This window comes from Sorex fumeus, unplaced genomic scaffold (assembly GCF_029834395.1).
Source record: "Sorex fumeus unplaced genomic scaffold, SorFum_2.1 ptg000265l, whole genome shotgun sequence".
NCBI lineage: Eukaryota > Metazoa > Chordata > Mammalia > Eulipotyphla > Soricidae > Sorex > Sorex fumeus.
This window is the reverse complement of record NW_026606322.1, coordinates 27,370,212-27,392,622: the sequence shown is the minus strand read 5'-3', so window position 1 is coordinate 27,392,622 and position 22,411 is coordinate 27,370,212. Positions and strand designations below refer to the sequence as shown.

General features: G+C 52.1%; 1 protein-coding gene across 2 annotated transcripts in view; it reads left to right on the top strand.

Annotated features, from left to right (window-relative positions):
• Window positions 1-21,826, top strand: part of ITSN1 (intersectin 1) — a 208,017-nt gene extending 186,191 nt beyond the window's left edge. For both annotated transcript variants that reach the window (XM_056109218.1, XM_056109217.1), the window contains 9 exons: window positions 1,422-1,605; window positions 4,288-4,386; window positions 9,168-9,335; window positions 13,113-13,325; window positions 14,636-14,757; window positions 15,995-16,077; window positions 16,438-16,521; window positions 17,148-17,321; window positions 21,583-21,826. In XM_056109218.1, coding sequence (XP_055965193.1) covers window positions 1,422-1,605; window positions 4,288-4,386; window positions 9,168-9,335; window positions 13,113-13,325; window positions 14,636-14,757; window positions 15,995-16,077; window positions 16,438-16,521; window positions 17,148-17,321; window positions 21,583-21,731 — 1,276 coding nt within the window. In that variant the 3' untranslated portion in view covers window positions 21,732-21,826. The remainder of the gene's footprint in view (window positions 1-1,421; window positions 1,606-4,287; window positions 4,387-9,167; window positions 9,336-13,112; window positions 13,326-14,635; window positions 14,758-15,994; window positions 16,078-16,437; window positions 16,522-17,147; window positions 17,322-21,582) is intronic.
• The last annotated feature ends 585 nt before the right edge of the window (window positions 21,827-22,411 follow it).

The window sequence follows — 22,411 nt, the reverse complement described above, 5'->3', positions numbered from 1 at the left end:
CTCATCCATCTGTCCAACCATCCATCTCTCATCCATCCAACCATCCATCTCTCATCCATCCATCCATCCATCCATCCATCCATCCAAACATCCATCCAAACATCCATCCACTTACCCACCCATCTATCCACATCCATTTGTTCACCCCCCCTCCATCTACACATCCAGCCACACATCCATCTATCCATTCATCTATTCATCCACTCACCCAGACCTTCATCCATCTACTCACCCACCCATCCTCCCTCTCATCAAACCACCCACCCATCTCCCTACTCCATATGGACAGCACACATCTCACCCATTTCTTCACCCATCCATCCTCCACTCTCTGCATCGTGACCACCAGAGCAGGTGGCGCACTCATGACCCTGCCCCCCTGTTATCCTCCCCATGTCACAGTGCAGGGGTACACCATATCTAGATGCTGCCACCCGGAATTTGCCTGTTGCTGCTGGCAGCCTGGAACACATAGTTCTGGCTGTGTGAGCCTTCAGATTCCACCTGAACCCCTGGAACAAACAGAGCGTTGGCCTCCTGTGCTTGGCAGGACAGACTGTCTGCGTCCCTCAACCCGCAACATTCTAGTTTCAGAATCTGATAACCTGGCACAGCAGGCACAGTTAGGGTGCTGAGCTCACCCCATCATATCTACCTGCCTTTAGTCCACCACTGGGCTTGCCAAATACTCGCAGTTGAACCTGGCACCATAATTATGTCCTACTTGCTCCAAAAAGGAGTCCCCCACGCCCCTGAAAGCAGCAGCTCCTTTGAGGGATGTTGGCCCTGAGAGACCTGGGGGGGGGGGGTCGGAGTTCTTCCTTCCTTGGTCAGTTCCTTGGAGAATCCATCCAGCAGGACGTGGATGTGGGGCCCCACTCCTGCTTCCTGATGAAACAGTCCTGAGTTTCACCCTGAGAGACGATTTTTTTTGTTTTGTTGTTTTTGGTTTTTTGTGTTCTTTGGGGTTGTTTTGGTTGTTGTTGTTTTTGCTTTTTGGGTCACAGTCAGCTTTGCACAAGGATTACTCCTGGCTCTGCACTTAGGAATTATTCCTGGCAGTGCTCGGGGGGCCATATGGGATGCTGGGAATTGAACCCAGGTCAGCCGCGTGCAAGGGAAACATCCTACCCACTGTGCTATTGCTCCAGCCCCCCTGAGACACGTTTTATGTGCCGATTCACCCAGCCAAGATTCCTTTTTGAGTTTTGACTCCCCAGAGCCAGCAGGCTATGGCTGAGCCAGGGAAGCTGCTTTGTGGGTGGGGTGGGGGGTCCCCTCTATGGACCAACCTCCCCCCTGCCCTGTTCCCCCGGTAGCTCGGTAGGTTCTCTCCCCCCCCCTCCCCCCCGTGTCCCCAGACGTGAGCGTGGGGCTTTGGCCGGGCCGGCCAGCAGCTGAGGCCTCACATTTCCGTGCAGGGCGCTAAGGGTCCGCAAGAAGATGTCGGGGGAGAAGATGCCTGTGAAGATGATCGGGGATATCCTCACCGCCCAGCTGCCGCACATGCAGCCCTACATCCGCTTCTGCAGCTGCCAGCTCAACGGGGCCGCCCTCATTCAGCAGAAGACCGATGAGGCCCCCGACTTCAAGGAGTTTGTCAAGGTACCGCCCGCCGGGGCCCCAGCTGCAGGCCAGGGGTCCGGGGGCGCCTTCAGAGGCGCAAGGGAACCTCTCGCTCTCGCTCTTTCTCTCTCATACTCTCTCACTCTCCCTCACATTCTCTTTCTCTCTCTCTCATGCTCTGTCTCTCTCTCATATAGCCTCTCTCTCTCACATTCTCTATCTCCCTCATGCTCTCTCTCATGCTCTGTCTCTCTCTTACTTTCTCACATTCTCTCTCTCTCTCTCATGCTCTGTCTCTCTCTCTCTTGCTTCACATTCTCTCTCCATCTCTCTCATATTCTATCTCTGTCATGCTCTGTCTCTGTCATGCTCTGTCTCTCTCTCATGCTATCTTTCTCTCTCGCTCACTGTCCCCGTCTCTCTCTCATGCCCTGTCTCTCCCTGTCTCTCTGTCTCTCTCCCTGCCTCCCTCCTTCCCCTCCTTCCTTCCCTCTTTCTTTCTGTCTCTTTTTAGAAAAATTTTGGGCCACACCTGGCAGCGCTCAGGACTGACTCCTGACTCTGTGTTCAGGGATCACTCCTAGGGGGCTCCAGGGACTGCCAGGATCAAACCCACATGCAAGGCAAGTCCCTACCCGTTGTGCTCTTTCTCTGAACCCCTTTTTTCTTTGATTCTTTCCTTCCCTTTCTTCCTTCCACCTCCCCTCACCTCCATCTCTCATGTTTTTGGCCCTTATCTGGCAGTGCTCAGGCATTACTCCTTGCAGGCTCAGGACTATATGGGTTGCTGGGGATCGAACCGGGTTGACTACATGCAAGCAAGTGCCCTACCTGCTGTACTATTTCTCAGTCTCTCTCCCTCCCTCCCTCCCTCATTCCTCTCTCGTGCTCTCTTCCTTTTCCCTTCCCTCCTTCCCTCCTTCCTTCCTTCCTTCCTTCCCTCCTTCCCTCCTTCCTTCCTTCCTTCCTTGTTCCTCCCTCCCTCCCTCCCTTCCTTCCTTTCTTTCTTCCTTCCTTCCTTGTCCCTCCCTCCCTCCCTTTCTTCCTTCCTCCCTCCCTCCCTCCCTTCCTCCCTCCCTCCCTTCCTCCCTCCCTTCTTCCTTCCTTCCTTCCTTCCTTCCTTCCTTCCTTCCTTCCCTCCCTCCCTTCCTCCCTCCCTTCTTCCTTCCTCCCTCCCTCCCTTCCTTCCTTTCTTCCTTCCTTCCTTGTCCCTCCCTCCCTCCCTTTCTTCCTTCCTCCCTCCCTCCCTCCCTCCCTCCCTTCCTCCCTCCCTTCTTCCTTCCTTCCTTCCTTCCTTCCTTCCTTCCTTCCTTCCTTCCTTCTTTTCTTCCTTCCTTGTTCCTCCCTCCCTCCCTCCCTTCCTTCCTTTCTTTCTTCCTTCCTTCCTTCTCCCTCCCTCCCTCCCTCCCTCCCTCCCTCCCTTTCTTCCTTCCTTCCTTCCTCCCTCCCTCCCTCCCTCCCTCCCTCCCTCCCTCCCTTCCTCCCTCCCTTCTTCCTTCCTTCCTTCCTTCCTTCCTTCCTTCCTTCCTTCCTTCCTTTCTTCCTTCCTTGTTCCTCCCTCCCTCCCTCCCTTCCTTCCTTTCTTTCTTCCTTCCTTCCTTCTCCCTCCCTCCCTCCCTCCCTCCCTTCCTTCCTTCCTTCCTTCCTTCCTTCCTTCCTTCCTTCCTTCCTTCCTCCTTTCTCTGTCTCTCTGTCTCTCTCCCTCCCGTCTCTCTCCCTCTCCCTTTCTTCCTGGCTGTGCTCAGGGCATACTCCTGGAGGGGTCAGGGCACCATATGGGGTACTGAGGAATCAAACCTGACCCTGGCATACCCCTGAGGGGAGAGGGCTTGCTGATACAGGCCAGGGGGGTCCCGACTGTGTGTAGTGGGCACTGATGTCATGGCTTCCCATGATTCCAGCTAAGGGCTGGGTCCTCCTGAGCTCAGCCAGGATGGGTTCATGATCACTGTGGCCCTTGAACTTCAGGAAACTGCTGACATCAGCCCAGGGCCAGGTGCTGACTATAAGAATGTTTGCGGTAAATGCAAGAGTCTCAGAGGGTGTTAGCCCAGACTTATATGCTTGGCTTTAGGGATTAACCATTGTCTCTTAGTCTTCATGATCCTCTGATCCTCGGGTAAGGACCTAGGATCTTGGGGAATCATTAATTTCTCCCGGATCAGAAAGATCACTAAGTAAATGATGGTTGGAGGGCTCTCTCAGGATGGGAGATGTGTGCTGAAAGTAGACTATGAACCAAACATGATGGCCACTTAGCAACTGTACTGCAAACCATAACACCGAGGAGAGAGAGAGAGAGAGAGGGGGGGGGGGAGGGGGGAGGAGGGGAGAGAGAGAGTAAGAGGGAATGTGCCTGCCACAGAGGGAGAGAGGGGAAAGGGTGGGCGTGGTGGGAGGGATCCTGGGAACATTGGTGATGGAGAATGGGCACGGGTGGAGGGATGGGTACTCGATCATTGTATGACCAAAACATAATCATGCAAGTTTGTAAGTCTATAACTGTATCTCACGGTGATTCATTAAAATAAAACATTTTTTTTTTAAAAAGAAAAGAAAAAAAAAGAAAGAACCCAGGCATTCTCTGGTTTCGCGTCTGGGCTGTGTGCCTCCTGGGTCTGGTCTGAATTGTGTGCAGGTGGGGCGGGCCTGATTGTCAGCCTGGAACTTGCTCTGGGGTGTGGCTGCATGCCTCCTTACACCTGGACCCTTTCCTTTCAGAGACTCGCCATGGACCCCCGCTGCAAAGGCATGCCGCTCTCCAGCTTCATCCTGAAGCCCATGCAGCGCGTCACCAGATACCCCCTCATCATCAAGAACGTGAGTACCACGCACCTGTGGCCCCAGTGAACGTGCCGAGCACATGTGGCGCCCTCATCTTCCCTCTTTGAGGAGTGTGCTTTTGATGCCGGTGGCCCCCACAGGTGGCTTATGTGAGACGGAGAGGAGACCAGAGACCGTCATTTTCTCCCAATTCACCTCTGCCTCCTGGGACCCAGGGTTACCGGCTTCTTGTCTCACCTCACAGAAAAGAATTCCAGGAGTAGATGAGCAGTGAAGTAAGACAGATTTTATTTGAAGGTTTTTTTGTTTTTGTTTTGTTTTGTTTTGTTTTGTTTTGTTTTTGAGTCACACCCAGCAATGCACAGCTGTGTTGCACTCAGGAATTACTCCTGGCAGAGCTTAGGGATCATATGGGATGCTGGGAATTGAACCTGGGTCGGTTGAGTGCAAGGCAAATGGCTTCCCCGCTGTACTATTGCTCCAGCCCTATTTGGAGGTTTTTGAAAAGGAGGAGGGAAAGAAAAGTGGGAGAGAGGGAGAGGGAGAGAGAGAGAGACACACACACAGAGAGAGAGAGACAGAGAGACAGAGAGACAGAGAAAGTAACATGCCCAAAGGAGAGTGTGGGCTTCTCTAAAGAGAAGCCTGGAGTGGCCTTTAAGACAGACTTTTATGTGCATATTCTCAGGGTTGCCTTAGTCCGAGTTTACTGCCAGAGGTGGAGGTTCCATCAAGTATTGTCACAAAAAAACCCAAACAGCTTCCAAGTTTCTGGTGAATCTCCTTCAAGTCTTTGCTTGCAGCTCCTGTCTCTGCCAAAGTCTGTCCCTTCGGTAGGGGTCTGGCCTTCTCTAGGTCTGTTACTGGTGCCAGGTGAGGCCTCAGTTCCTGTTTTCCTGCAAAGTTGGCTTTTTGCAACTTCGGGGCTATTGATGTTATTATTTCCCAGGAAATTCACTGCCTTCGCCTTGGGAGGGGGCTTCCCTATCGACCTACCTGCCGACATCACTTTCCTGCTTCCATTTCTAATGCTGGGGGTGTGTAGGAGCTCTTTCCACCTTTGCAGAAGCCCACCTTCTCTCTCTTGAAAAGCGGAAACTGCTATGAAAGGGGTAAAAAACAAACACGAGTTCCCCAAGCCCACAGAATAAGTTGTCGCAGCAATGGGAGCCAGCGGCAGTCTGCCTGGACCTGGCCTCTGGTTTTGCAGTATGACGAGAGCCAAAACAATCTCCAATGTTTGCTAGATGTTTTTACCTCCTTATAATAGCAGAGAGCACAGCGGGTAGGGCGTTTGCCTTGCACGCAGCCAGCATGGCCGACCCGAGTTCGATTCCTCCGCCCCTCTCGGAGAGCCTGGCAAGCTAACGAGAGTATTCGATATGCCAGACACAGTAACAACAAAGTCTCCAATGGAGACGTTACTGGGCCCGCTCGAGCAAATTGATGATCAACGGGAGGGCCTTTACTTTACTTTTACTTTATAATAGCAGAGAGGGCCAATAAATCTGATGCTTGATTTGAAATAAATAAATAATAAAATTTAAAACGTGAGCACCGGTCCCCAGAGATAGACAGACAGACAGACAGACAGACAGTGGCTGGGCAGTCACCCAGCCGGGCCCCAACCACACATCCCTCTGCAGCCCTGGAGGCACCCCAGCACCCCTGGGTGTCACGGAGTCCCCTTGCAGGGCCATCAGCATCGCGCCACCCTGGGGCCCCAGCACCACTGAACCACCTGCCTGGCCGGCTGAGAATCACTGGGGTCGGGGTGGGGTGCTGGGACCTCCTGGACCCCTCATGGGGAGGAAACCCCACCACATCCGTGCCCAGGAGAGAGGGCAGAGGCTGGAGCACCCACTGGGTCTGGGCAAGGCTGCGAATTCTGTCCTGGTACTGCATGCCCTGAGCACTGTCATGGGGTCCTGGTGCCCCCCAAGGTTCCCTGGACGTGAGCCACAAACACCTCGCAATGGGGTTGACCCAATGGGGCTGGCCGGCCACGTGTTGCCACGAGTCCTCAGGAGTCTCCCTCTAAGTGCCTGCCGAGGCTTCTTGGGTGGGGTCTGCTTCTTCCACATTCGGGGGGGGTCTCCTTCCTCCATGTTTGGGGGGCTGCTTCCTCCATGTTCAGGTGTCTGCTTCCCCCACAGTCAGGGGTCAGGGTGGGGCCCCTCTGGAGTGTTGTCCCACAGTCCACCACATGTCAGTTGTCAAAACGGAGTAAGTGGCTGAGGGTCCCTGGAGCTGCACTCAGTGACTCAGCCAGAAACATCAGGGGCCCAGAGAATGGGGCCTGGAACACACCGCTCCCAGTGTGGCAGGCTCAGGCAGCCGGGCCAGCCCAGTGCCCTGTTGCCTGCTGTGCTTCGTCCCCAGTCATCCCCAGCCCTAGTCCTCCCTAATTTGATCTGGTTCCACAGAACTGACCATGTGGTCCCTCCTTTGGTGTGTTTTTTATGTTTTTGTTTTTTTTCTTTTCGGGTCACAATCGGTGATGCACGGAGTTACTCCTGGCTCTGCACTCAGGAATCACTCCTGGCGGTGCTCGAGGGACCATATGGGATGCTGGGAATCGGACCCGGGTCGGCCGCATGCGAGGCAAATGCCCTACCCGCTGTGCTATTGCTCTAGTCCTCCTTTGGTGTTTTTTGCTCCCTTTTGGAGAGAAGCCTGGTTCTCATTAGCTTCCAGGGAGGGTTGCTTTCCCTTGGGGGGACATGCCTGGCGGTGCATGGAGGCTATTCCCTGTTTGCTTGGGGGGATGTCACAGTGTTGGGGGGTATGTGGTGCTGGGATAGAACCCGGGGCTCCCAAGTGCAGAGCCTGCCCACCAGGCCCTAGATGTCTCCTTGCTTGCTCGCTCTCCTGCAGTGGAACAAATCTCTTTCCATGGAAACCGTCTCTTCTTTCATCTCTCACTGGATGGGCTCCCCAAAATGCTGTGGCCACATTGGCTAAGTTATTTTATTTTGGGGGTTACTCTTGGGTACTTGGAGGACCATAAGGGATGTTGAGTATTAAATCTGGGTAGGCCGTGGGCAAGGCAAATGCCCTCCCCTCTGTACTAACTCTCGCACATTGGCTGAGTTAAACCATTCTCTTGGAAAGAAAGCTTTTACTATTGCTTCTGCCTCACTAGCTCACTAGGTAACACCCCCTCTTGTTACCTCTTCCAGTATTTCATTGCAAAGTGAACTTGGAAATAGGCTTTCAGTCTTAAATTCAGTCTTCTGGATTTAGTCAATGGGAACAAAAACAAGAATGGAGAGGAGAGGCAAAACGGTCTTAAAGGAAATCAGCAAAATTTCCACTTTGTGGCAGCATGAACACTGCCCTCCAGAGTCCTCAAGAGAAAAATGTGACAGCGCTGCAGAGAAGATAGACCTTTGGGCGGGGGAAGGGGAATACAGGGGGGAGGGATTGGGCCACATTCACTGTTGTTCAAGGTTGTAGGCTGGATCTGCTCAGGGGTCACTACTGCCAGGCTCAGGGAAATTGATGGGATGCTGGGATCACACCCAGGTGGGCTTCGTACAAAGTCAGTGCCCTACCCACTGCACTATCTCTCCGGCCCCATCTTTCTCTTTCCCCTTCTTTCTGGTCCAGGAACGGTGACTGTCTCTATGTTCCACAGTTTCCGGGTTCCCCAATATTTTCAAGGGTGAAAATATTGAATAATTAAGATGCACCAAGCTAGAAAATGGAACAGTTGATTGGGAAGTAAGTAGAAGAGAAGGAAACTCCCCAGCAGGAGAGAAACATAGTCTAGGATTAAGTTAAATATGGCTCATTTTTGCGGGTTTTTCTAGGAAAGCTGGGTCGTTGTGATGCTTATTAAACAAAATCTCCAAGGATTCCCGTTTGTTTCCCAGAGATGTCTTATTAATTTAGGGCCCCTTGGTGTTGCCGAGATAGGAATAACATCTTTTTCCCACTAGGGCTGGTGGGACTGTCTGTTTATTAAACCTCTTAGGTTCTGTATTTCACTGAATGTAAAGCTAGATGTCCCCCATCTCTTAGTCTCCTATGAGCCCAAGGTCTGGGGCAGAATTTATGGTCTTGGGAAAGTGCAAAGTATCCCAGTCTCAGAGAGAGTCTGGAATCTGCAGCAGTGTATAGAATTAAGTCAGCAAAAATGGAACCACATGCAGTGGTCGGCAAGGGCAAAACTTGAGGCTTCCTCTTTCACTTCCTTTTTTTTTAGTTTGGGTCACACCTGGCGATGCTCAGGGGTTTTTCCTCGCTCTGCACTCAGGAGTCACACCTGGTGGTGCTCAGGAGACCATTTGGGATGCTGGGAATCAAACATGGGTTGGCCACGTGCGAGGCAAATGCCCTACCCATTAAACTATTGCTCCAACCCCTCACTTCTCTTCTTCTCTTCTCTTCTCTTCTCTTCTCTTCTCTTCTCTTCTCTTCTCTTCTCTTCTCTTCTCTTCTCTTCTCTTCTCTTCTCTTCCTCTCTTTTCTTTCTTTCTTTCTTTCTTTCTTTCTTTCTTTTTCTTTCCCTCCCTCCCTCCCTCCCTCCCTCCCTCCCTCCCTCCCTTCCTTCCTTCCTTCCCTCCCTCCCTCCCTCCCTCCCTCCCTCCTTTCTTTCTTTCTTTCTTTCTTTCTTTCTTTCTTTCTTTCTTTCTTTCTTTCTTTCTTTCTTCTTTCTGGTCATGGGCCACACCCAGCCGTGTTCTCCAGGACTGTATGGGACGCCAGGGATTGAACCTGGGTTGGCTGCATGCAAGGCAAACAACTTTGCCAGCTGTACTGTCCCTCTGGTCCTCTTCCCTACTTCTTAAGCCTCTGTCCTCGCTATGTAGATTCTCGAGAACACCCTGGAGAACCACCCTGACCACAGCCACCTGAAGCATGCCCTGGAGAAGGCCGAAGAGCTGTGCTCCCAGGTGAACGAGGGAGTGCGGGAGAAGGAGAACTCGGACCGGCTGGAGTGGATCCAGGCGCACGTGCAGTGTGAAGGCCTGTCGGAGGTGGGCACTGTCCAGGTGGGGCTCCCCGGCTGGGCCTTGTCAACCAGCTGGAGGAGGAAGACCGCAGACCTCCCTTCTCTCCGACCTGCAGTTGGCCCATTCTCCCTTCAGCAGCATCTAACTTTGATGTTTGGTTCAGCCTCTGAGTTTCCTATCCCAACGACTTTCTTTCCCATTTCCTCTGTGTGTGTGTGTGTGTGTGTGTGTGTGTGTGTGTGTGTGTGTGTGTTTGGGCCACACCTCTCAGTGCTCAGGGCTTATTCCTGCTCTGCGCTCAGGGATCACTCCTGGTGGGGGTCAGATGACTATATGAAGTGCTGGGGATTGAAGCCTGGTCAACTGTGTGCATGGCCCAACACGCTGTACTATTGCTTCAGCCCCCTAAAAGAAATATTTTTTGTGGGGGGAGGCACAAACCTGGCAGTGCTCAAGGCTTACTCCTGGCTCTACATTCAGGGATGACTCCTGGCTAGGCTTGGGGGCCTGTATGGAGAGTCAGGGATCAAACCCAGGTCAGCCGTGCGTATAGCAGGCGCCTTCCCCATTGGGCCCTCCTTTCTTCATTTCTATCATTTTGCTCAGATCTGCTGCTTTCTTGGCCTATTCCTTGCCCAGGTGCCTGTGCCTCTTGCATACTCCCCACCACATCCTAAAGCACATCCCTGTCCCCCGTGCGAGAGGTCCTTCGCGCGGCCTGAGCGTTGTGGCCCTGCAGTTCCAGTTGCTTGGCCACCCACACCCCCTGCCATCAGAGCCATGCCAGTGGTAGCAGGAAGCTGCTTCCTGCCCCTTGAGTACCAGGCAATTCCCTGGTGCAATCCCCAATGTTGAGGGCAAATCTTTGCAATTCATGTTCAGTTCTATTTGAAAGTAAACTCTGAGAACTTAAACCAAAAAACCAACCAAACAAAAAAAGGCTGGAGAAATAGCACAGCGGATAGGGCATTTGCCTTGCAGGCAGCCGACCCAAGTTCGATTCCCAGTATCCCATATGGTCCCCTGAGCACTGCCAGGAGTAATTCCTGAGTGCAGAGCCAGGAGTAGCCCCTGAGCATTGCCAGGAGTGACCCAAAAAGCAAAAAAATTAAAATAAAATAAAGCACATCCCTGTCATGCTGGTGCCTTCTGATACCTGCAGTCCTGGGCCTTACTCTCTTGTCTGTTGCTCCTGCCAGCTCTCATCCCAATACCTGGATTCCCTGTCAGCCTGTGATTTGGGGTTGTGAGTTTAGTATTTTTTGAGAACTCCCTGAGAGGATGGCTCCCAGGGTTGCCCTGAAGTAAATTCAGAGGAGCCTTGGGGATCACCTAGTTGTGTGGTTTGGGGTTTTAAAGTTGTGTGATCACTTGATCACTTGACATCCTGTTACTCATCGATTTGCTCAAGCGGGCTCCAGTAACATCTCCATTTGTCCCTGTCGTGTGCTAGTATAGCCCAATGGCATCTGCTCATTCTAGGAACAAGAAGAGCCTCAAACCGATCGTTCAGGGTTTTACAAAGAAGTCTGACCAACTTATAGGTAGGCGGCCACACGATCTTTTGACGTTCCATGGAATCCAGTCTGTAATGGTTCTAGTCCAGCAGTCATCTCCAAATCTCATTACGTGTCCAGCCCATGTGATTTTCAACACTTTGGCAAATGAGACAGCATCCCTAATTCATTCTTTCTTTCTTTCTTTCTTTCTTTCTTTCTTTCTTTCTTTCTTTCTTTCTTCCTTTCTTTCTTCCTTCCTTCCTTTCTTTCTTTCTTTCTTTCTCTTTCTTCCTTTCTTTCTTTCTTTCTTTCTTGAATTACTTTGGGAAGTTACAAAGCTTTCAGGTTTAAGTCTCGGTCATGCAATCATCAAACACAGTTCCCTTCACCAGTACTTATTTTTCACCACCAAGAACCCCAATATATCCCTCTCCCAACCCTCCCAATGCCCATGAAGCAGATGAATTCTAGTTAACACTCTATCTACTTTGATTAGATTCATTGTTTCGACAAAAGATGCACCATTATTATTTATATCCCTAATTCTTGATCATTGACGGAGGTCGGAACTCCTGATTCTTTCTCTCATTTGAGTGAAGCATGATACTCTAACCATAGCTCTTTCGATTCCTCTTTGGGAGACCCAAATAGCGTTCTCATCCTGTTTTCATAGGGCCCAGGTCTCTGAGGCCTATGTTAATGCAGGAAGAACAGTGGAATCAAAGAGATGTGCCCGGAGCCAGAGGTTCTTAGACCTCTTAGCTATTTCTTCGGTGCTCTTGAAGGCGTTCCAAACCGCTCTCTTCCTCCTGCACAACTCAGGTGCCAGGTCATTTGTCATGTTGACTTCTTGACCTAGGTACACATAACTGTTGCATTCGGAGATGTTCATTCCATTGAGAGCGAATGGAGTGTCAGGAACGAGACTGTTTCTCATAAACAATGTCTACATGAGATTCAGCCGTAGTCCAATGTTTCCACACTCATGGTCGAAGTCGGCCAGCATTTGTGCCACTTGGCTAATGTTTGGTGTTATAAGAACGATGTTATCAGTGAAGCGGAGGTGGTGTAGTTGTGTGAGTAATGGAATACTAAGCAGCCATCACACACACAGCTGGCCACAATGCCTGGTAATCACTCATGGCTTTGGGATCACAGATCTCAGAGCTGCCAGGCTCCATCAGCAGGACTTCCAGGATTGTGTGCATTTGAGTGGCACTGGGGTTTGGACCCCCGACCTCACATCTGCAGGTCACCGAGTCTGAGTCACTGAGGTCTCTTGCCAGGCTTCACTGTGCCTTTTTTGGTTTTGTTTGTTTGTTTGTTTTTGCTTTTTGGGTCACACCCAGCGATGCTTAGGGGTTACTCCTCCTGACTCTGCACCCAGAAATTACTCCCGGTGGTACTTGGGGGATCATATGGGATGCCAGGGATTGAGCTTGGGTCGGCTGCATGCAAGGCAAATACTCTACTCTCTGTGCTATCTCTCCAGCCCTTTACTGCGGTTTTGAGGTGCATTTCCTTAGCAGTTGGTGACGAGGCACGCATTCTTCCCATGTCTGCTGGCATCCAGACAGCCCATCTTCATCAGGGTAGAGAGAGCTGGGCCTTTTCTTTCTCCTGCTTTAGCTGCAAATAAGAGGGAGAAGAACACTGATCACCCACAGACCCTGGGGAAAAGTATTAGGGATTGTACTGAGGTGTAGCTCAGAGAACCATGCCCTGGGCTGTTTTGACCCGAGTTTGGAATCCTCCCAGCAGTCCTGCATTGAGCCTAGGAGGCCGCCCACTGGGGCCCAGCTTTGGATTTTGATGTCTGTTTTCAGCACCCCCTCACCCCTGAAAAGCAAACTGATAGATTTGAGAATGCTGACTGGTGCGGACAGAGGGGCAGAGACCAAGTGCAGGAATAGAAGTTTATTCACTCTTCTAGGTGGACACTTAGATGGGCCCTGGAGAAGCTGGGAGACTAAGGGGGATTTTAAGTTGTCTTGAGTGGGAAAAGGGAATGAGGACCAGTGGAACCGGTGGGTTTGGTCCGACCTTCTTTTGTCTGTGTGAGGAAGCAAGGAATGTGGGCTAGTTGCAGGTGGTCCAAAAGTCTGTGCTGGGGGCAGGATGATATCTGATTCCAAGGATGCTGCTCCCTCATCAGCAGGTTGCCAATTGGTCAGAACCAATCTTCCACAAACCAGCCCCTCCCCCATGACCCATGACCATGACCCATGACCCATGACCCATGACCCATGACCCACAACCTCCCTTCATCGTGTCTTCTCTGGGTTTTGTTTTCCTTTCTCAGCAACTTGTGTTCAATTCAGTGACCAACTGCTTGGGGCCTCGCAAGTTCCTGCACAGTGGCAAGCTCTACAAGGCCAAGAGCAACAAGGAGCTCTACGGCTTCCTCTTCAACGACTTCCTGCTGCTCACACAGATCATCAAGCCGCTGGGCTCCTCAGGCACCGACAAGGTCTTCAGCCCCAAGTCCAACCTGCAGTACAAAATGTACAAGACGGTACGTTCGCTTGGGCACCGGGGACCAGTGTGGGGAGGGTGGGAGGGAAGGGGAGGGGAGTGGAGGGGAGGGGAGGGGAGAGGGAGGAAGGCGGGGGCGAGGGCAGGGAAGGAGTCAAACTCTGGGCATGGTCTGGGGGTTGTGGCCAAGAGGACACAGTGTAGACGGGGTACAGGGTGGGTGCTGAGCCAGGATTAGGGTCACGCAGGCAAACACCCACCGGACCCCCCATACCCAGCAAGAGCAGAAAAGGAATGGGGTGCACCTGACTAGACAAACATTGAGGGGGTGCCGAGTGATTTCTCTACTGGCCCCCATGATCTCTGGGAGGTGAAGGCATGCTTGGAATTGAATGCGGGGGGTCCCTGATCTTCTAAACAGAGGAAGTGGGCATGGGAAAGAGCTGGAGCCGGGAGCACCAGTGCCCACTTCCCCAACACCCCAGATCCTCACCCCCACCCCCAAGCCCCCAAGGCCACTAGAAACATTCCCCCCCCACCAGAGGACCCAAAGCCTGGGCATGGGTGTTGGCGGGGTCCTTCCACAGGCTGCTCTCCCTGCTGTTTGGGGATCTTCCCATCGGGGGATCTTGCTGTTCTAAATCCATCCCCGTGGGGGCGTTTGCGCCGAGCTCTCTGCAGCTGTCTCAGCCTTATTTTGGGTCTGGTCAGCAGCAGGGTGTCTCCCACTCTCTGGAGGCTGCAGCCTACAGGGAGAGTTGGAGACAGCTGAGGTGAGGACTCCCTCTGGGAAAATGACCGGCCAGCTCTGAAGGAGCGAAGGGGGCTTGCTTGGAAAGTGCAGCAGGTGGGAGTTGGTATCGCCAGTGCAAATCCTGCCTCTGTAGATGACTGAGACACACACATCTGCTTAACATGGTGAGCTGGGAAACACACACACACACACACACACACCCTTCTGCATGATGAACAGTCTCATACATACACACACACACACCCCTCTGCATGATGAACAAGCTCACACACACACACACACACACACACCCTTCTGCATGATGAACAGGTTCATACACACACACACACACCCCTGTGCATGATGAACAGTCTCATACATACACACACACACGCCCGCACACCCCTCTGCATGATGAACAAGCTCACACACACACATACACACACACCCTTCTGCATGAACAGGCTCATACACACACACACACACACACATACACACACACACACAGAGCAGGATTTTCTGGAACGTGTGCCCTTCTCCTACACGTGCTCAGAATTTTCCGGATTGCAGATGCCCCATCTGGTGTGTAACCAAGAGCCAAATTTGTGGTTTTCCAGCCCATTTTCCTCAATGAGGTTCTGGTGAAACTCCCCACCGACCCCTCCGGCGACGAGCCCATCTTCCACATCTCACACATAGACCGGGTCTACACGCTGCGGGCAGAGAGCATCAACGAAAGGTGAGGTGCCTCCCGTGCTGCCATGGGCCACCCGGCTTCTGCCAGGGGTAGGCACACGCAGTCTGTGGCACGGGGTAGGGATGTGGCTGCAGCACCAGCATCTCAGGCTACAGGAGGGGGATGTCACCCAAACACTTTTGTTTTCTAGAACTTTCTCCTAGGATTGACTCATGGCATACACAAACGCACACACACACACATGCGCGCACACACACGCATACACATATACATATATATTATTATTTTTCCCCCAAAATGAACCATACTGGGGCCAAAGAGATATAACAGCAGGGAGGGCACTTGCCTTGCAGGAGGCTGACCCAGGGTCTCTCTTCACCACCCCACATGGTTCTCTGAGCCCACCAGGAGTGATTCCTGAGTGCAGAGCCAGAAGTAAGCCCTGAGACCACTGGGTGTGCCACTTCCCCCACCCCTATCCAATCTCTCTTTCTTCCTTCCTTTCTTTCTTCCTTCCTTCCTTTCTTTCTTTCTTTCTTTCTTTCTTTCTTTCTTTCTTTTTCTTCCTTCCTTCCTTCCTTCCTTTCTTTCTTTCTTTCTTTCTTTCTTTCTTTTCCTTACTTCCTCCTTTCTTCCTCCTTTTTTCTTTCTTCCTTCTTTTTTCTTTCTTTCTCCTTCCTTCCTTCCTTCCTTCCTTCCTTCCTTCCTTCCTTCCTTCCTTCCCTCCCTCCCTCCCTCCCTCCCTCCCTCCCTCCCTCACCTTCCTCACCTTCCTTCCTTCCTTCCTTCCTTCCTTCCTTCCTTCCTGCCTGCCTGCCTGCCTGCCTGCCTGCCTTCCTGCCTTCCTGCCTTCCTGCCTTTCCTTCTTTCTTTCTTTATGCCTCTTGGGTCACACCCAGACCCTATGGGATGCTGGAGATGGAACTGGGGTCAGCAATGTGCAAGGCAAATGACCTATCCAGGGTGTTCAGGATGACCCCTGGCTCTGTGACCCCTATCAGTGCTCAGGGAACCATATTGGGTGCCAGGGATGGAACCAGGGTTGTTAGGATTCAAGACAAATGCCCTACCCTCTGCCCTATCATTCTGGCCCTCACACCTTCTTACTTAATGGCAACGGCCAGTATTGAGGGGCTTGCGGCCAAAAGCCAGCTCTCCCTCGCTCTGTTGCAAAAGTCTTACTGATTCGCTGACCAGTATCCCCAGCTCGGCCTCACAGCAAGCCTGGAGGACCCAGGCCTGAGCTCTGTTTGGCCCCTTCTGTCTCTTCCCCTCCCAGGACTGCCTGGGTGCAGAAAATCAAAGCTGCTTCCGAACTCTACATAGAGACGGAGAAAAAGAAGCGGGAAAAGGCGTACCTGGGTAATGCCGGGCTGCCGGAAGTGCCTCTCCTACAGAGGCCCGGGTGGGGGGGGGGGCGGAGAGTGGTGGCTGTGGGTGGGGGGGAGGCTCAGTCCTTCTCAAGGGAGATGTGCTGGAGGGGGGGGGGTGGCCTGAGTGGGGTGGAGGGGGCCATCGGACAGGGCTATGGACTCAGAGGACGGGGAGATGATGCCGGGGCAGGGAGCAGGAAACAACGAAGAAGGAGAAAAAGAAGACGAAGAGGGTGTCTGGCCCTCCACAGGGGGTCCGGGCCCTCCGGGTGCTCAGGAGGTGGCCAGTGAGTGGGGAGGCTGCAGACTTCAACACGCAGAACTTGTGCTTCCTCCCTTCTCCTCTTAGTTCGCTCCCAGAGGGCCACAGGCATCGGGAGGCTGATGGTGAACGTGGTGGAGGGGATCGAGCTGAAGCCCTGTCGCTCTCATGGTAAGGACCCCCACTCATCTTTCCTGCATACCCCACTGTAGTTTTACCTACATGTCATGCTGGGCTCGAACCGGGCTCCTCACACACGCAGAGCCTGTGCTCCAGCCCTTTGAACCATCTCCCCGGTCCTCCACACACCCATTGCGTTTGACTATATGCTGATGTTATTTTATTTTTGGTTTGGGGGCCACTTCTGTTGGTGCCCAGGGCTAAGCTCTGTTTCTGCACCTAAGGGCTCCTCTTGAGGAGCTCAGGAGATCATACGGGGTGCTGTGGATTGAACCGGGGTTGGCTTATGTGAGGCAAGTGCCCTGCCCACTGTACTGTCTCCCTGGCCCCAATGTACCCCCACTTCAAATCCAATGTGTTTGTCCTACCTTTCCCACCAGGAGTCAGTTTTGTTTTTTGAGCATTTGTTAAAAATCCAGAGCCTTTTCTCCCACCTCATCCCCAAATCCTGTCCAATATGTTGCTTTTAAAAAAAGATCTGGGAGGTCAGGAGCCCAGTGTGGGCCTCATTCAGCTAATGGTGGGAGTGTCCACAGAGGGGGACACCTCAAGGGAGGGGGAAGGTGGCTCCCTGGGGCCCTGACCCCACTCAGCATGGCCCCTTCTGTTCTCCCCAGGGAAGAGCAACCCATACTGCGAGGTGACCATGGGCTCACAGTGCCACATCACCAAGACCATCCAGGACACCCTGAACCCCAAGTGGAACTCCAACTGTCAGTTCTTCATCAGAGACCTGGAACAGGAAGTCCTGTGCATCACCGTGTTTGAGAGGGACCAGTTCTCGCCTGATGGTGAGCCCCCCCAACATTCACGCACACACATGCCTGCACACAGACACAATTCAGACACATGCATGCACAATGCAGACACTTGCATGTGCACACATGTACACACGTGCACTAGCACACGTGCACACACTCACATACACATATATATGCACACACAATGCAGACACATGCTTGTATACACATGTACACACATGCATTCATTCACATTCACATACTCACTTGCACATATGCATGCACACACAATGCAGACACAGGCATGTGCACACATGTACATGCATGTGCACTCACACACATGCACACACTCTATGTATGCACACACAATGCAGACATATACATGTACATACATGCATTCACATGCACATACTCACTTGCATATATGTATGCACACATGCACAATGCAAAACAAGCATATGCACACATGTACATGCATGTGCACTCATATACATGTGCACACTCACACATACACATGTACACACATGCACAATGCAGAACACATGCATGTGCTCACACGTACACACACGTGCACTCACATACATGCACACACTCACATGCACACATGCATGCACGCATGCACATGTGTAAGTACTCACATGCACATAACTCGTACGCACATATGCATGCGTGCACTCACGCATGCACATACACTCACACATATTCATGCACACATGCACACACACATGCATGCATTCGTGCATACACTTACACATGCATTCACACGCTCACACACATGCATGTACTTCCTTCTTCCTTCCCTGACATTTGGCTCCCATGCAAATGGTTGCTCCCCAGGAACTTGGCCCCCACTTTTCTCTGGGCTCCCCTCCAGAGTGTGGAGACTGGCCCAGAGGAGATTCTTCCCCCAGAGAAGGGGTCTTGCCTCATGCCGAGGCATCTTTGAGAGGAAGACACACCTGAGATGCAGATGCCCCTGGACTAAGAGCAAGCTCTGGGCTTTCCCCAGTGGCAGAGGGTAGCTAGGATGAGGGTCAGCCTATTCCACCCCAGCAGTGCAAGAGAAACAGGTAAACTCCAGTCTCAGCTCAGGCGGTTAGTGCTCGGCCCAAAGCCTGAAGGTAACAGACCCTTGCAGGCCACCAGGTAAGAGGACCTTGGCTGAGTTGATGAGACTCTGGGCTGAGCAAAGGAATGAGAATTGTGGGTTTAGCAAAGGGATGAGAATTGGGGGCTCCATCAGGCCTCAAGCAGCTCTTTGTTTCTGCTGTGAGCCTGGAAGAGAAGGGGCCACTCTTCCAAGGGGCCGTCTCTCTCCCTCACCCCAGGCAGAAAACAGGAGATGTCTGAAGATGGGCTGGAGAGAGTCCACAAAGGGCTGCAGCATGAGCTTTGTGTGTTGGAGGTCCAGGTTGGATCCTAGAACCTGCATCGTCCCCTGAGTACTGCCAGGAGCTGTCCCTGAGTCTGTCTCAGCTTTAGTCACTGGAACATAATTAAGAACTCGGAGGGGCCAGATTAGTAGCACAGGGGGTAGGGCTTGTGCCTTGCACGTGGCTGACCCGGATCCAATCCCCGGCATCCCATATGGTCCCCCGAGCACCACCAGGAGTAACCCCTGAGCATCTCTGGGTGTGACCCCCACCAAAAGAAGAACTAACTAGGAATCAAGGTCTAATGGCAGCTTATTCTATGTGTGACCTCAGTCACTCCACACAACTTCCTTCTCTGGATACTTTTATATGAATCACCCCCATTATGAGTTAGGTACTGTTCGTTACCGACAAAAGAAAAGCCTTATAAAGAGAGGTCTGAAGTGGGAGTTTTTGGGTGGTTTGTTGAGACACACTTGGAGGTACTGAGGCTTTACTCCTGTCCCTGTGCTCAGGAATCATTCCTGGTGTTGCACAGGGATGGAATTTTTACTTTTCCTTTCAAAGTTTTTTTTGTTTGTTTCTATAAATAATGGGAATCAATAAATAAAAAGATGCAAGCTCTGGGCGCCTCTTTCACCCTATGCATCTTTCATCACAACCTTCAGCACCTTCACACACACACATTCACCTCAGCACTTTCATAACACATTCACCTCAGAACCTTCTACACATAATAACCTCAGCACCTTTTCTCACACACTCACTTCAGCACCTTCTCACCCACATTCACCTCAGCATCTTTTCACACACATTCACCTCAGCACCTTTCTCACCTCAGCACCTTCTCACTCATTCACCTAAGCACCTTCTCACCTCACACATTCACCTCAGCACCTTCTCACACACATTCATCTCAGCACCTTCTCACTCATTCACCTCAGCATCTTTTCACACACATTCACCTCAGCACCTTTCTCACCTCAGCACCTTCTCACTCATTCACCTCAGCACCTTCTCACCTCACACATTCACCTCAGCACCTTCTCACACTTTCACCTCAGTACTTTCTCACCTCAGCATCTTTTCACACACATTCACCTCAGCACCTTTCTCACCTCAGCACCTTCTCACTCATTCACCTCAGCACCTTCTCACCTCACACATTCACCTCAGCACCTTCTCACACTTTCACCTCAGTACCTTCTCATCTCAGCATCTTTTCACACACATTCACCTCAGCACCTTCTCACACACATTTATCTCAGCACCTTCTCACCTCAGCACCTTCTCACACACATATTCCCCTCAGTACTTTCTCACGCTCATATTCCCTTGAACATCTTTTCACACAAATTCATCTCAGTACCTTCATACACAAAATCATGTCGGTCCCTTCTCATACACATTTCCTTTAGCACCATCTCACACATTTCCCTCCATCCTTAAGCTTACACCCTGATACTGAGGCTGTTCTGGGAGCCCCAAGCTTCCACCCACCTGCATCCCCACTTGCAAGCTTCTCACCTTCTGGTACACACAGTGGGGCCCTAGCTCACCCACACTAGATAGGCATCTCACATCACCAGCACACTCCTGTGACAGGTCCTTGGAGAAGTGAACATCCAGTCTCCCTCCTGCAACAATTGTCTTTCTTCTGAACCATTTCCATTCATTTCACTCACTTGTGTTGCAAATTGTGCGTGGCCAATCCCAGCTGGCTCTTGCACAACCTCCTGGCAAGCTTAGAGCCCTTTGAGGTTCCCAGGTACCAGATGAGTCATGATCTGCATTTTTTTGGTTTGTTTTTGGGCCACACCCAGGAATTACTCCTGACTCTGCACTCAGGAATCAGTCCTGGCAGTGCTTGAGGGACCATATTGGGTGCCAGAAATCAAACCTGGTTGGCCATGTGCAAGGCAAGCACCCTACTCACTGTACTATCTCTCTAGCCCCAACATGACCTACATTTATTTTATTATTAAGGGTTTTTTTTTGGCGGGGTCCAACTCAGCAGTGCTCAAGCCTTACTTCTGACTCTGCACACAGGCATCATTTCTGGTGATGCTCGGGAATCGAATCCAGGTGGCCTGTGTGCAAACTCAGTGCCTTACCTGCAGTACTAGCTCACTGACCCCATTGGTTCACATTTTTAAAAAATTATTTATTTAAAAATTTTTTTTTAGTGAATCACTGTGAGGTACAGTTACAGACTTACAAACTTTCGTGCTTACGTTTCAGTCATATAGTGATCGAGTACCCATCCCTCCACCGGTGCCCATTCTCCACCACCAGTGATCCTAGTATTCCTCCCCCCGTCCCCCCCACCTCTGTGGCAGGCGCATTCCTTTTACTCTCTCTCTCCTTTTGGGTGTTGTGGTTTGCAATACAGGTACTAAATGGCCATCATGCTTGGTCTACAGTCTACCTTCAGCACACATCTCCCATCCCAAGTGGGTCCTCCAAGCATCCTTTATTTGGTGGTCCCTTCTCTATCTGAGCTGCCTTTTCCCCCAGCATGTGAGGCCGGCTTCCAAGCCATGGAGCGGTCCTCCTGGTCCTTATCTCTACTAATTGATTCACATTTTAACTCTCTTTATGGGGTTCTATTTTGCCTGAGGTGCCCCCCTCCCCTACCTTTTCATTCCATTTTTAAAATGATGCTTTGGCAAGAGAGATGGTTTAGGATAGCACAGGACAGCAGCCTTGCATATAGCCTACCTGAGTTTCATTCCTGGCATCTTCCAGGGTCCTTGAGGCACACCAGGAAGAATCAGCATGACCACTGAGTCCCCCAGGCCCCAGACTGCCCCCTTGTCATCGTTGCTCCTGGGTACCTTCCGTGGTGGCATCCCCAGGTAGACCGAGCAGAACCATCCCCGGGAAGTGCCCCGGCCACCGGCACCTGCCTGAGCACGGCCTGTCTGTTCTGCTTTCAGATTTTTTGGGTCGCACGGAGATCCGCGTGGCTGACATCAAGCGGGACCAGGGTTCCAAGGGTCCGGTCACCAAGTGTCTCCTGCTGCACGAGGTCCCCACGGGCGAGATCGTGGTCCGCTTGGACCTGCAGCTCTTCGAGGAACCCTAGACAGCGCGGCCCCGGGCCGCCCTCCACTAGCTTCCGGCCCGGGCAGGGGGCACATCCAGAAAGGGGGATGGGTCTTCTCTGAACCCCGTTCCGTGTCCCACACACGGTGCAGGGGGACGGGCTCCGCCGAAGGCTTCTAGGACAGCTTCACGACAATCCTCTTCCCCGCCCCAGACGAGTCTGGCCCTTCATTCTCCCGAGACAGATCTGCTTCCCAGGGTCCCCCCACCCCCTCCCTTGCTGCTGCTCCTCCCGTGGCTTCAGGGGTGGGGTCGAGTGGGAGTGAGGCTTACCGGTCGGCTGCAGGCCTGGCTCTCTTTATGTAAAATAGATTTATAAATGTCGTGAAATTTTTTTTTTTTTTGGAGAACTCACGTTTCCCTTCGATTTCTTACCAGACCCCCTGGTCGGCCCCTGGCCTGTGCTGCCTTATGCGTGGCAGGGTGTGGAGGGTGTTTAGGAAACTCTAACCCCGGTGTCATCTTCACTACCCACCCCCCCATCATTTCCTTCCCCTACAGGAGCTTGGCTGTAGCCCCCGAGAGGCTGAGCTGGGCAGAGGCTCTCCTGGAGGGCCTCTCGGAGGAGGTATGTGTGGCTACGGTCATCCCAGAGCATGCTGTATCTTTTCCAGGGTGCTGTCGTTGAAACCCATTACTGATTCCCGCCTGGAGGGCTGG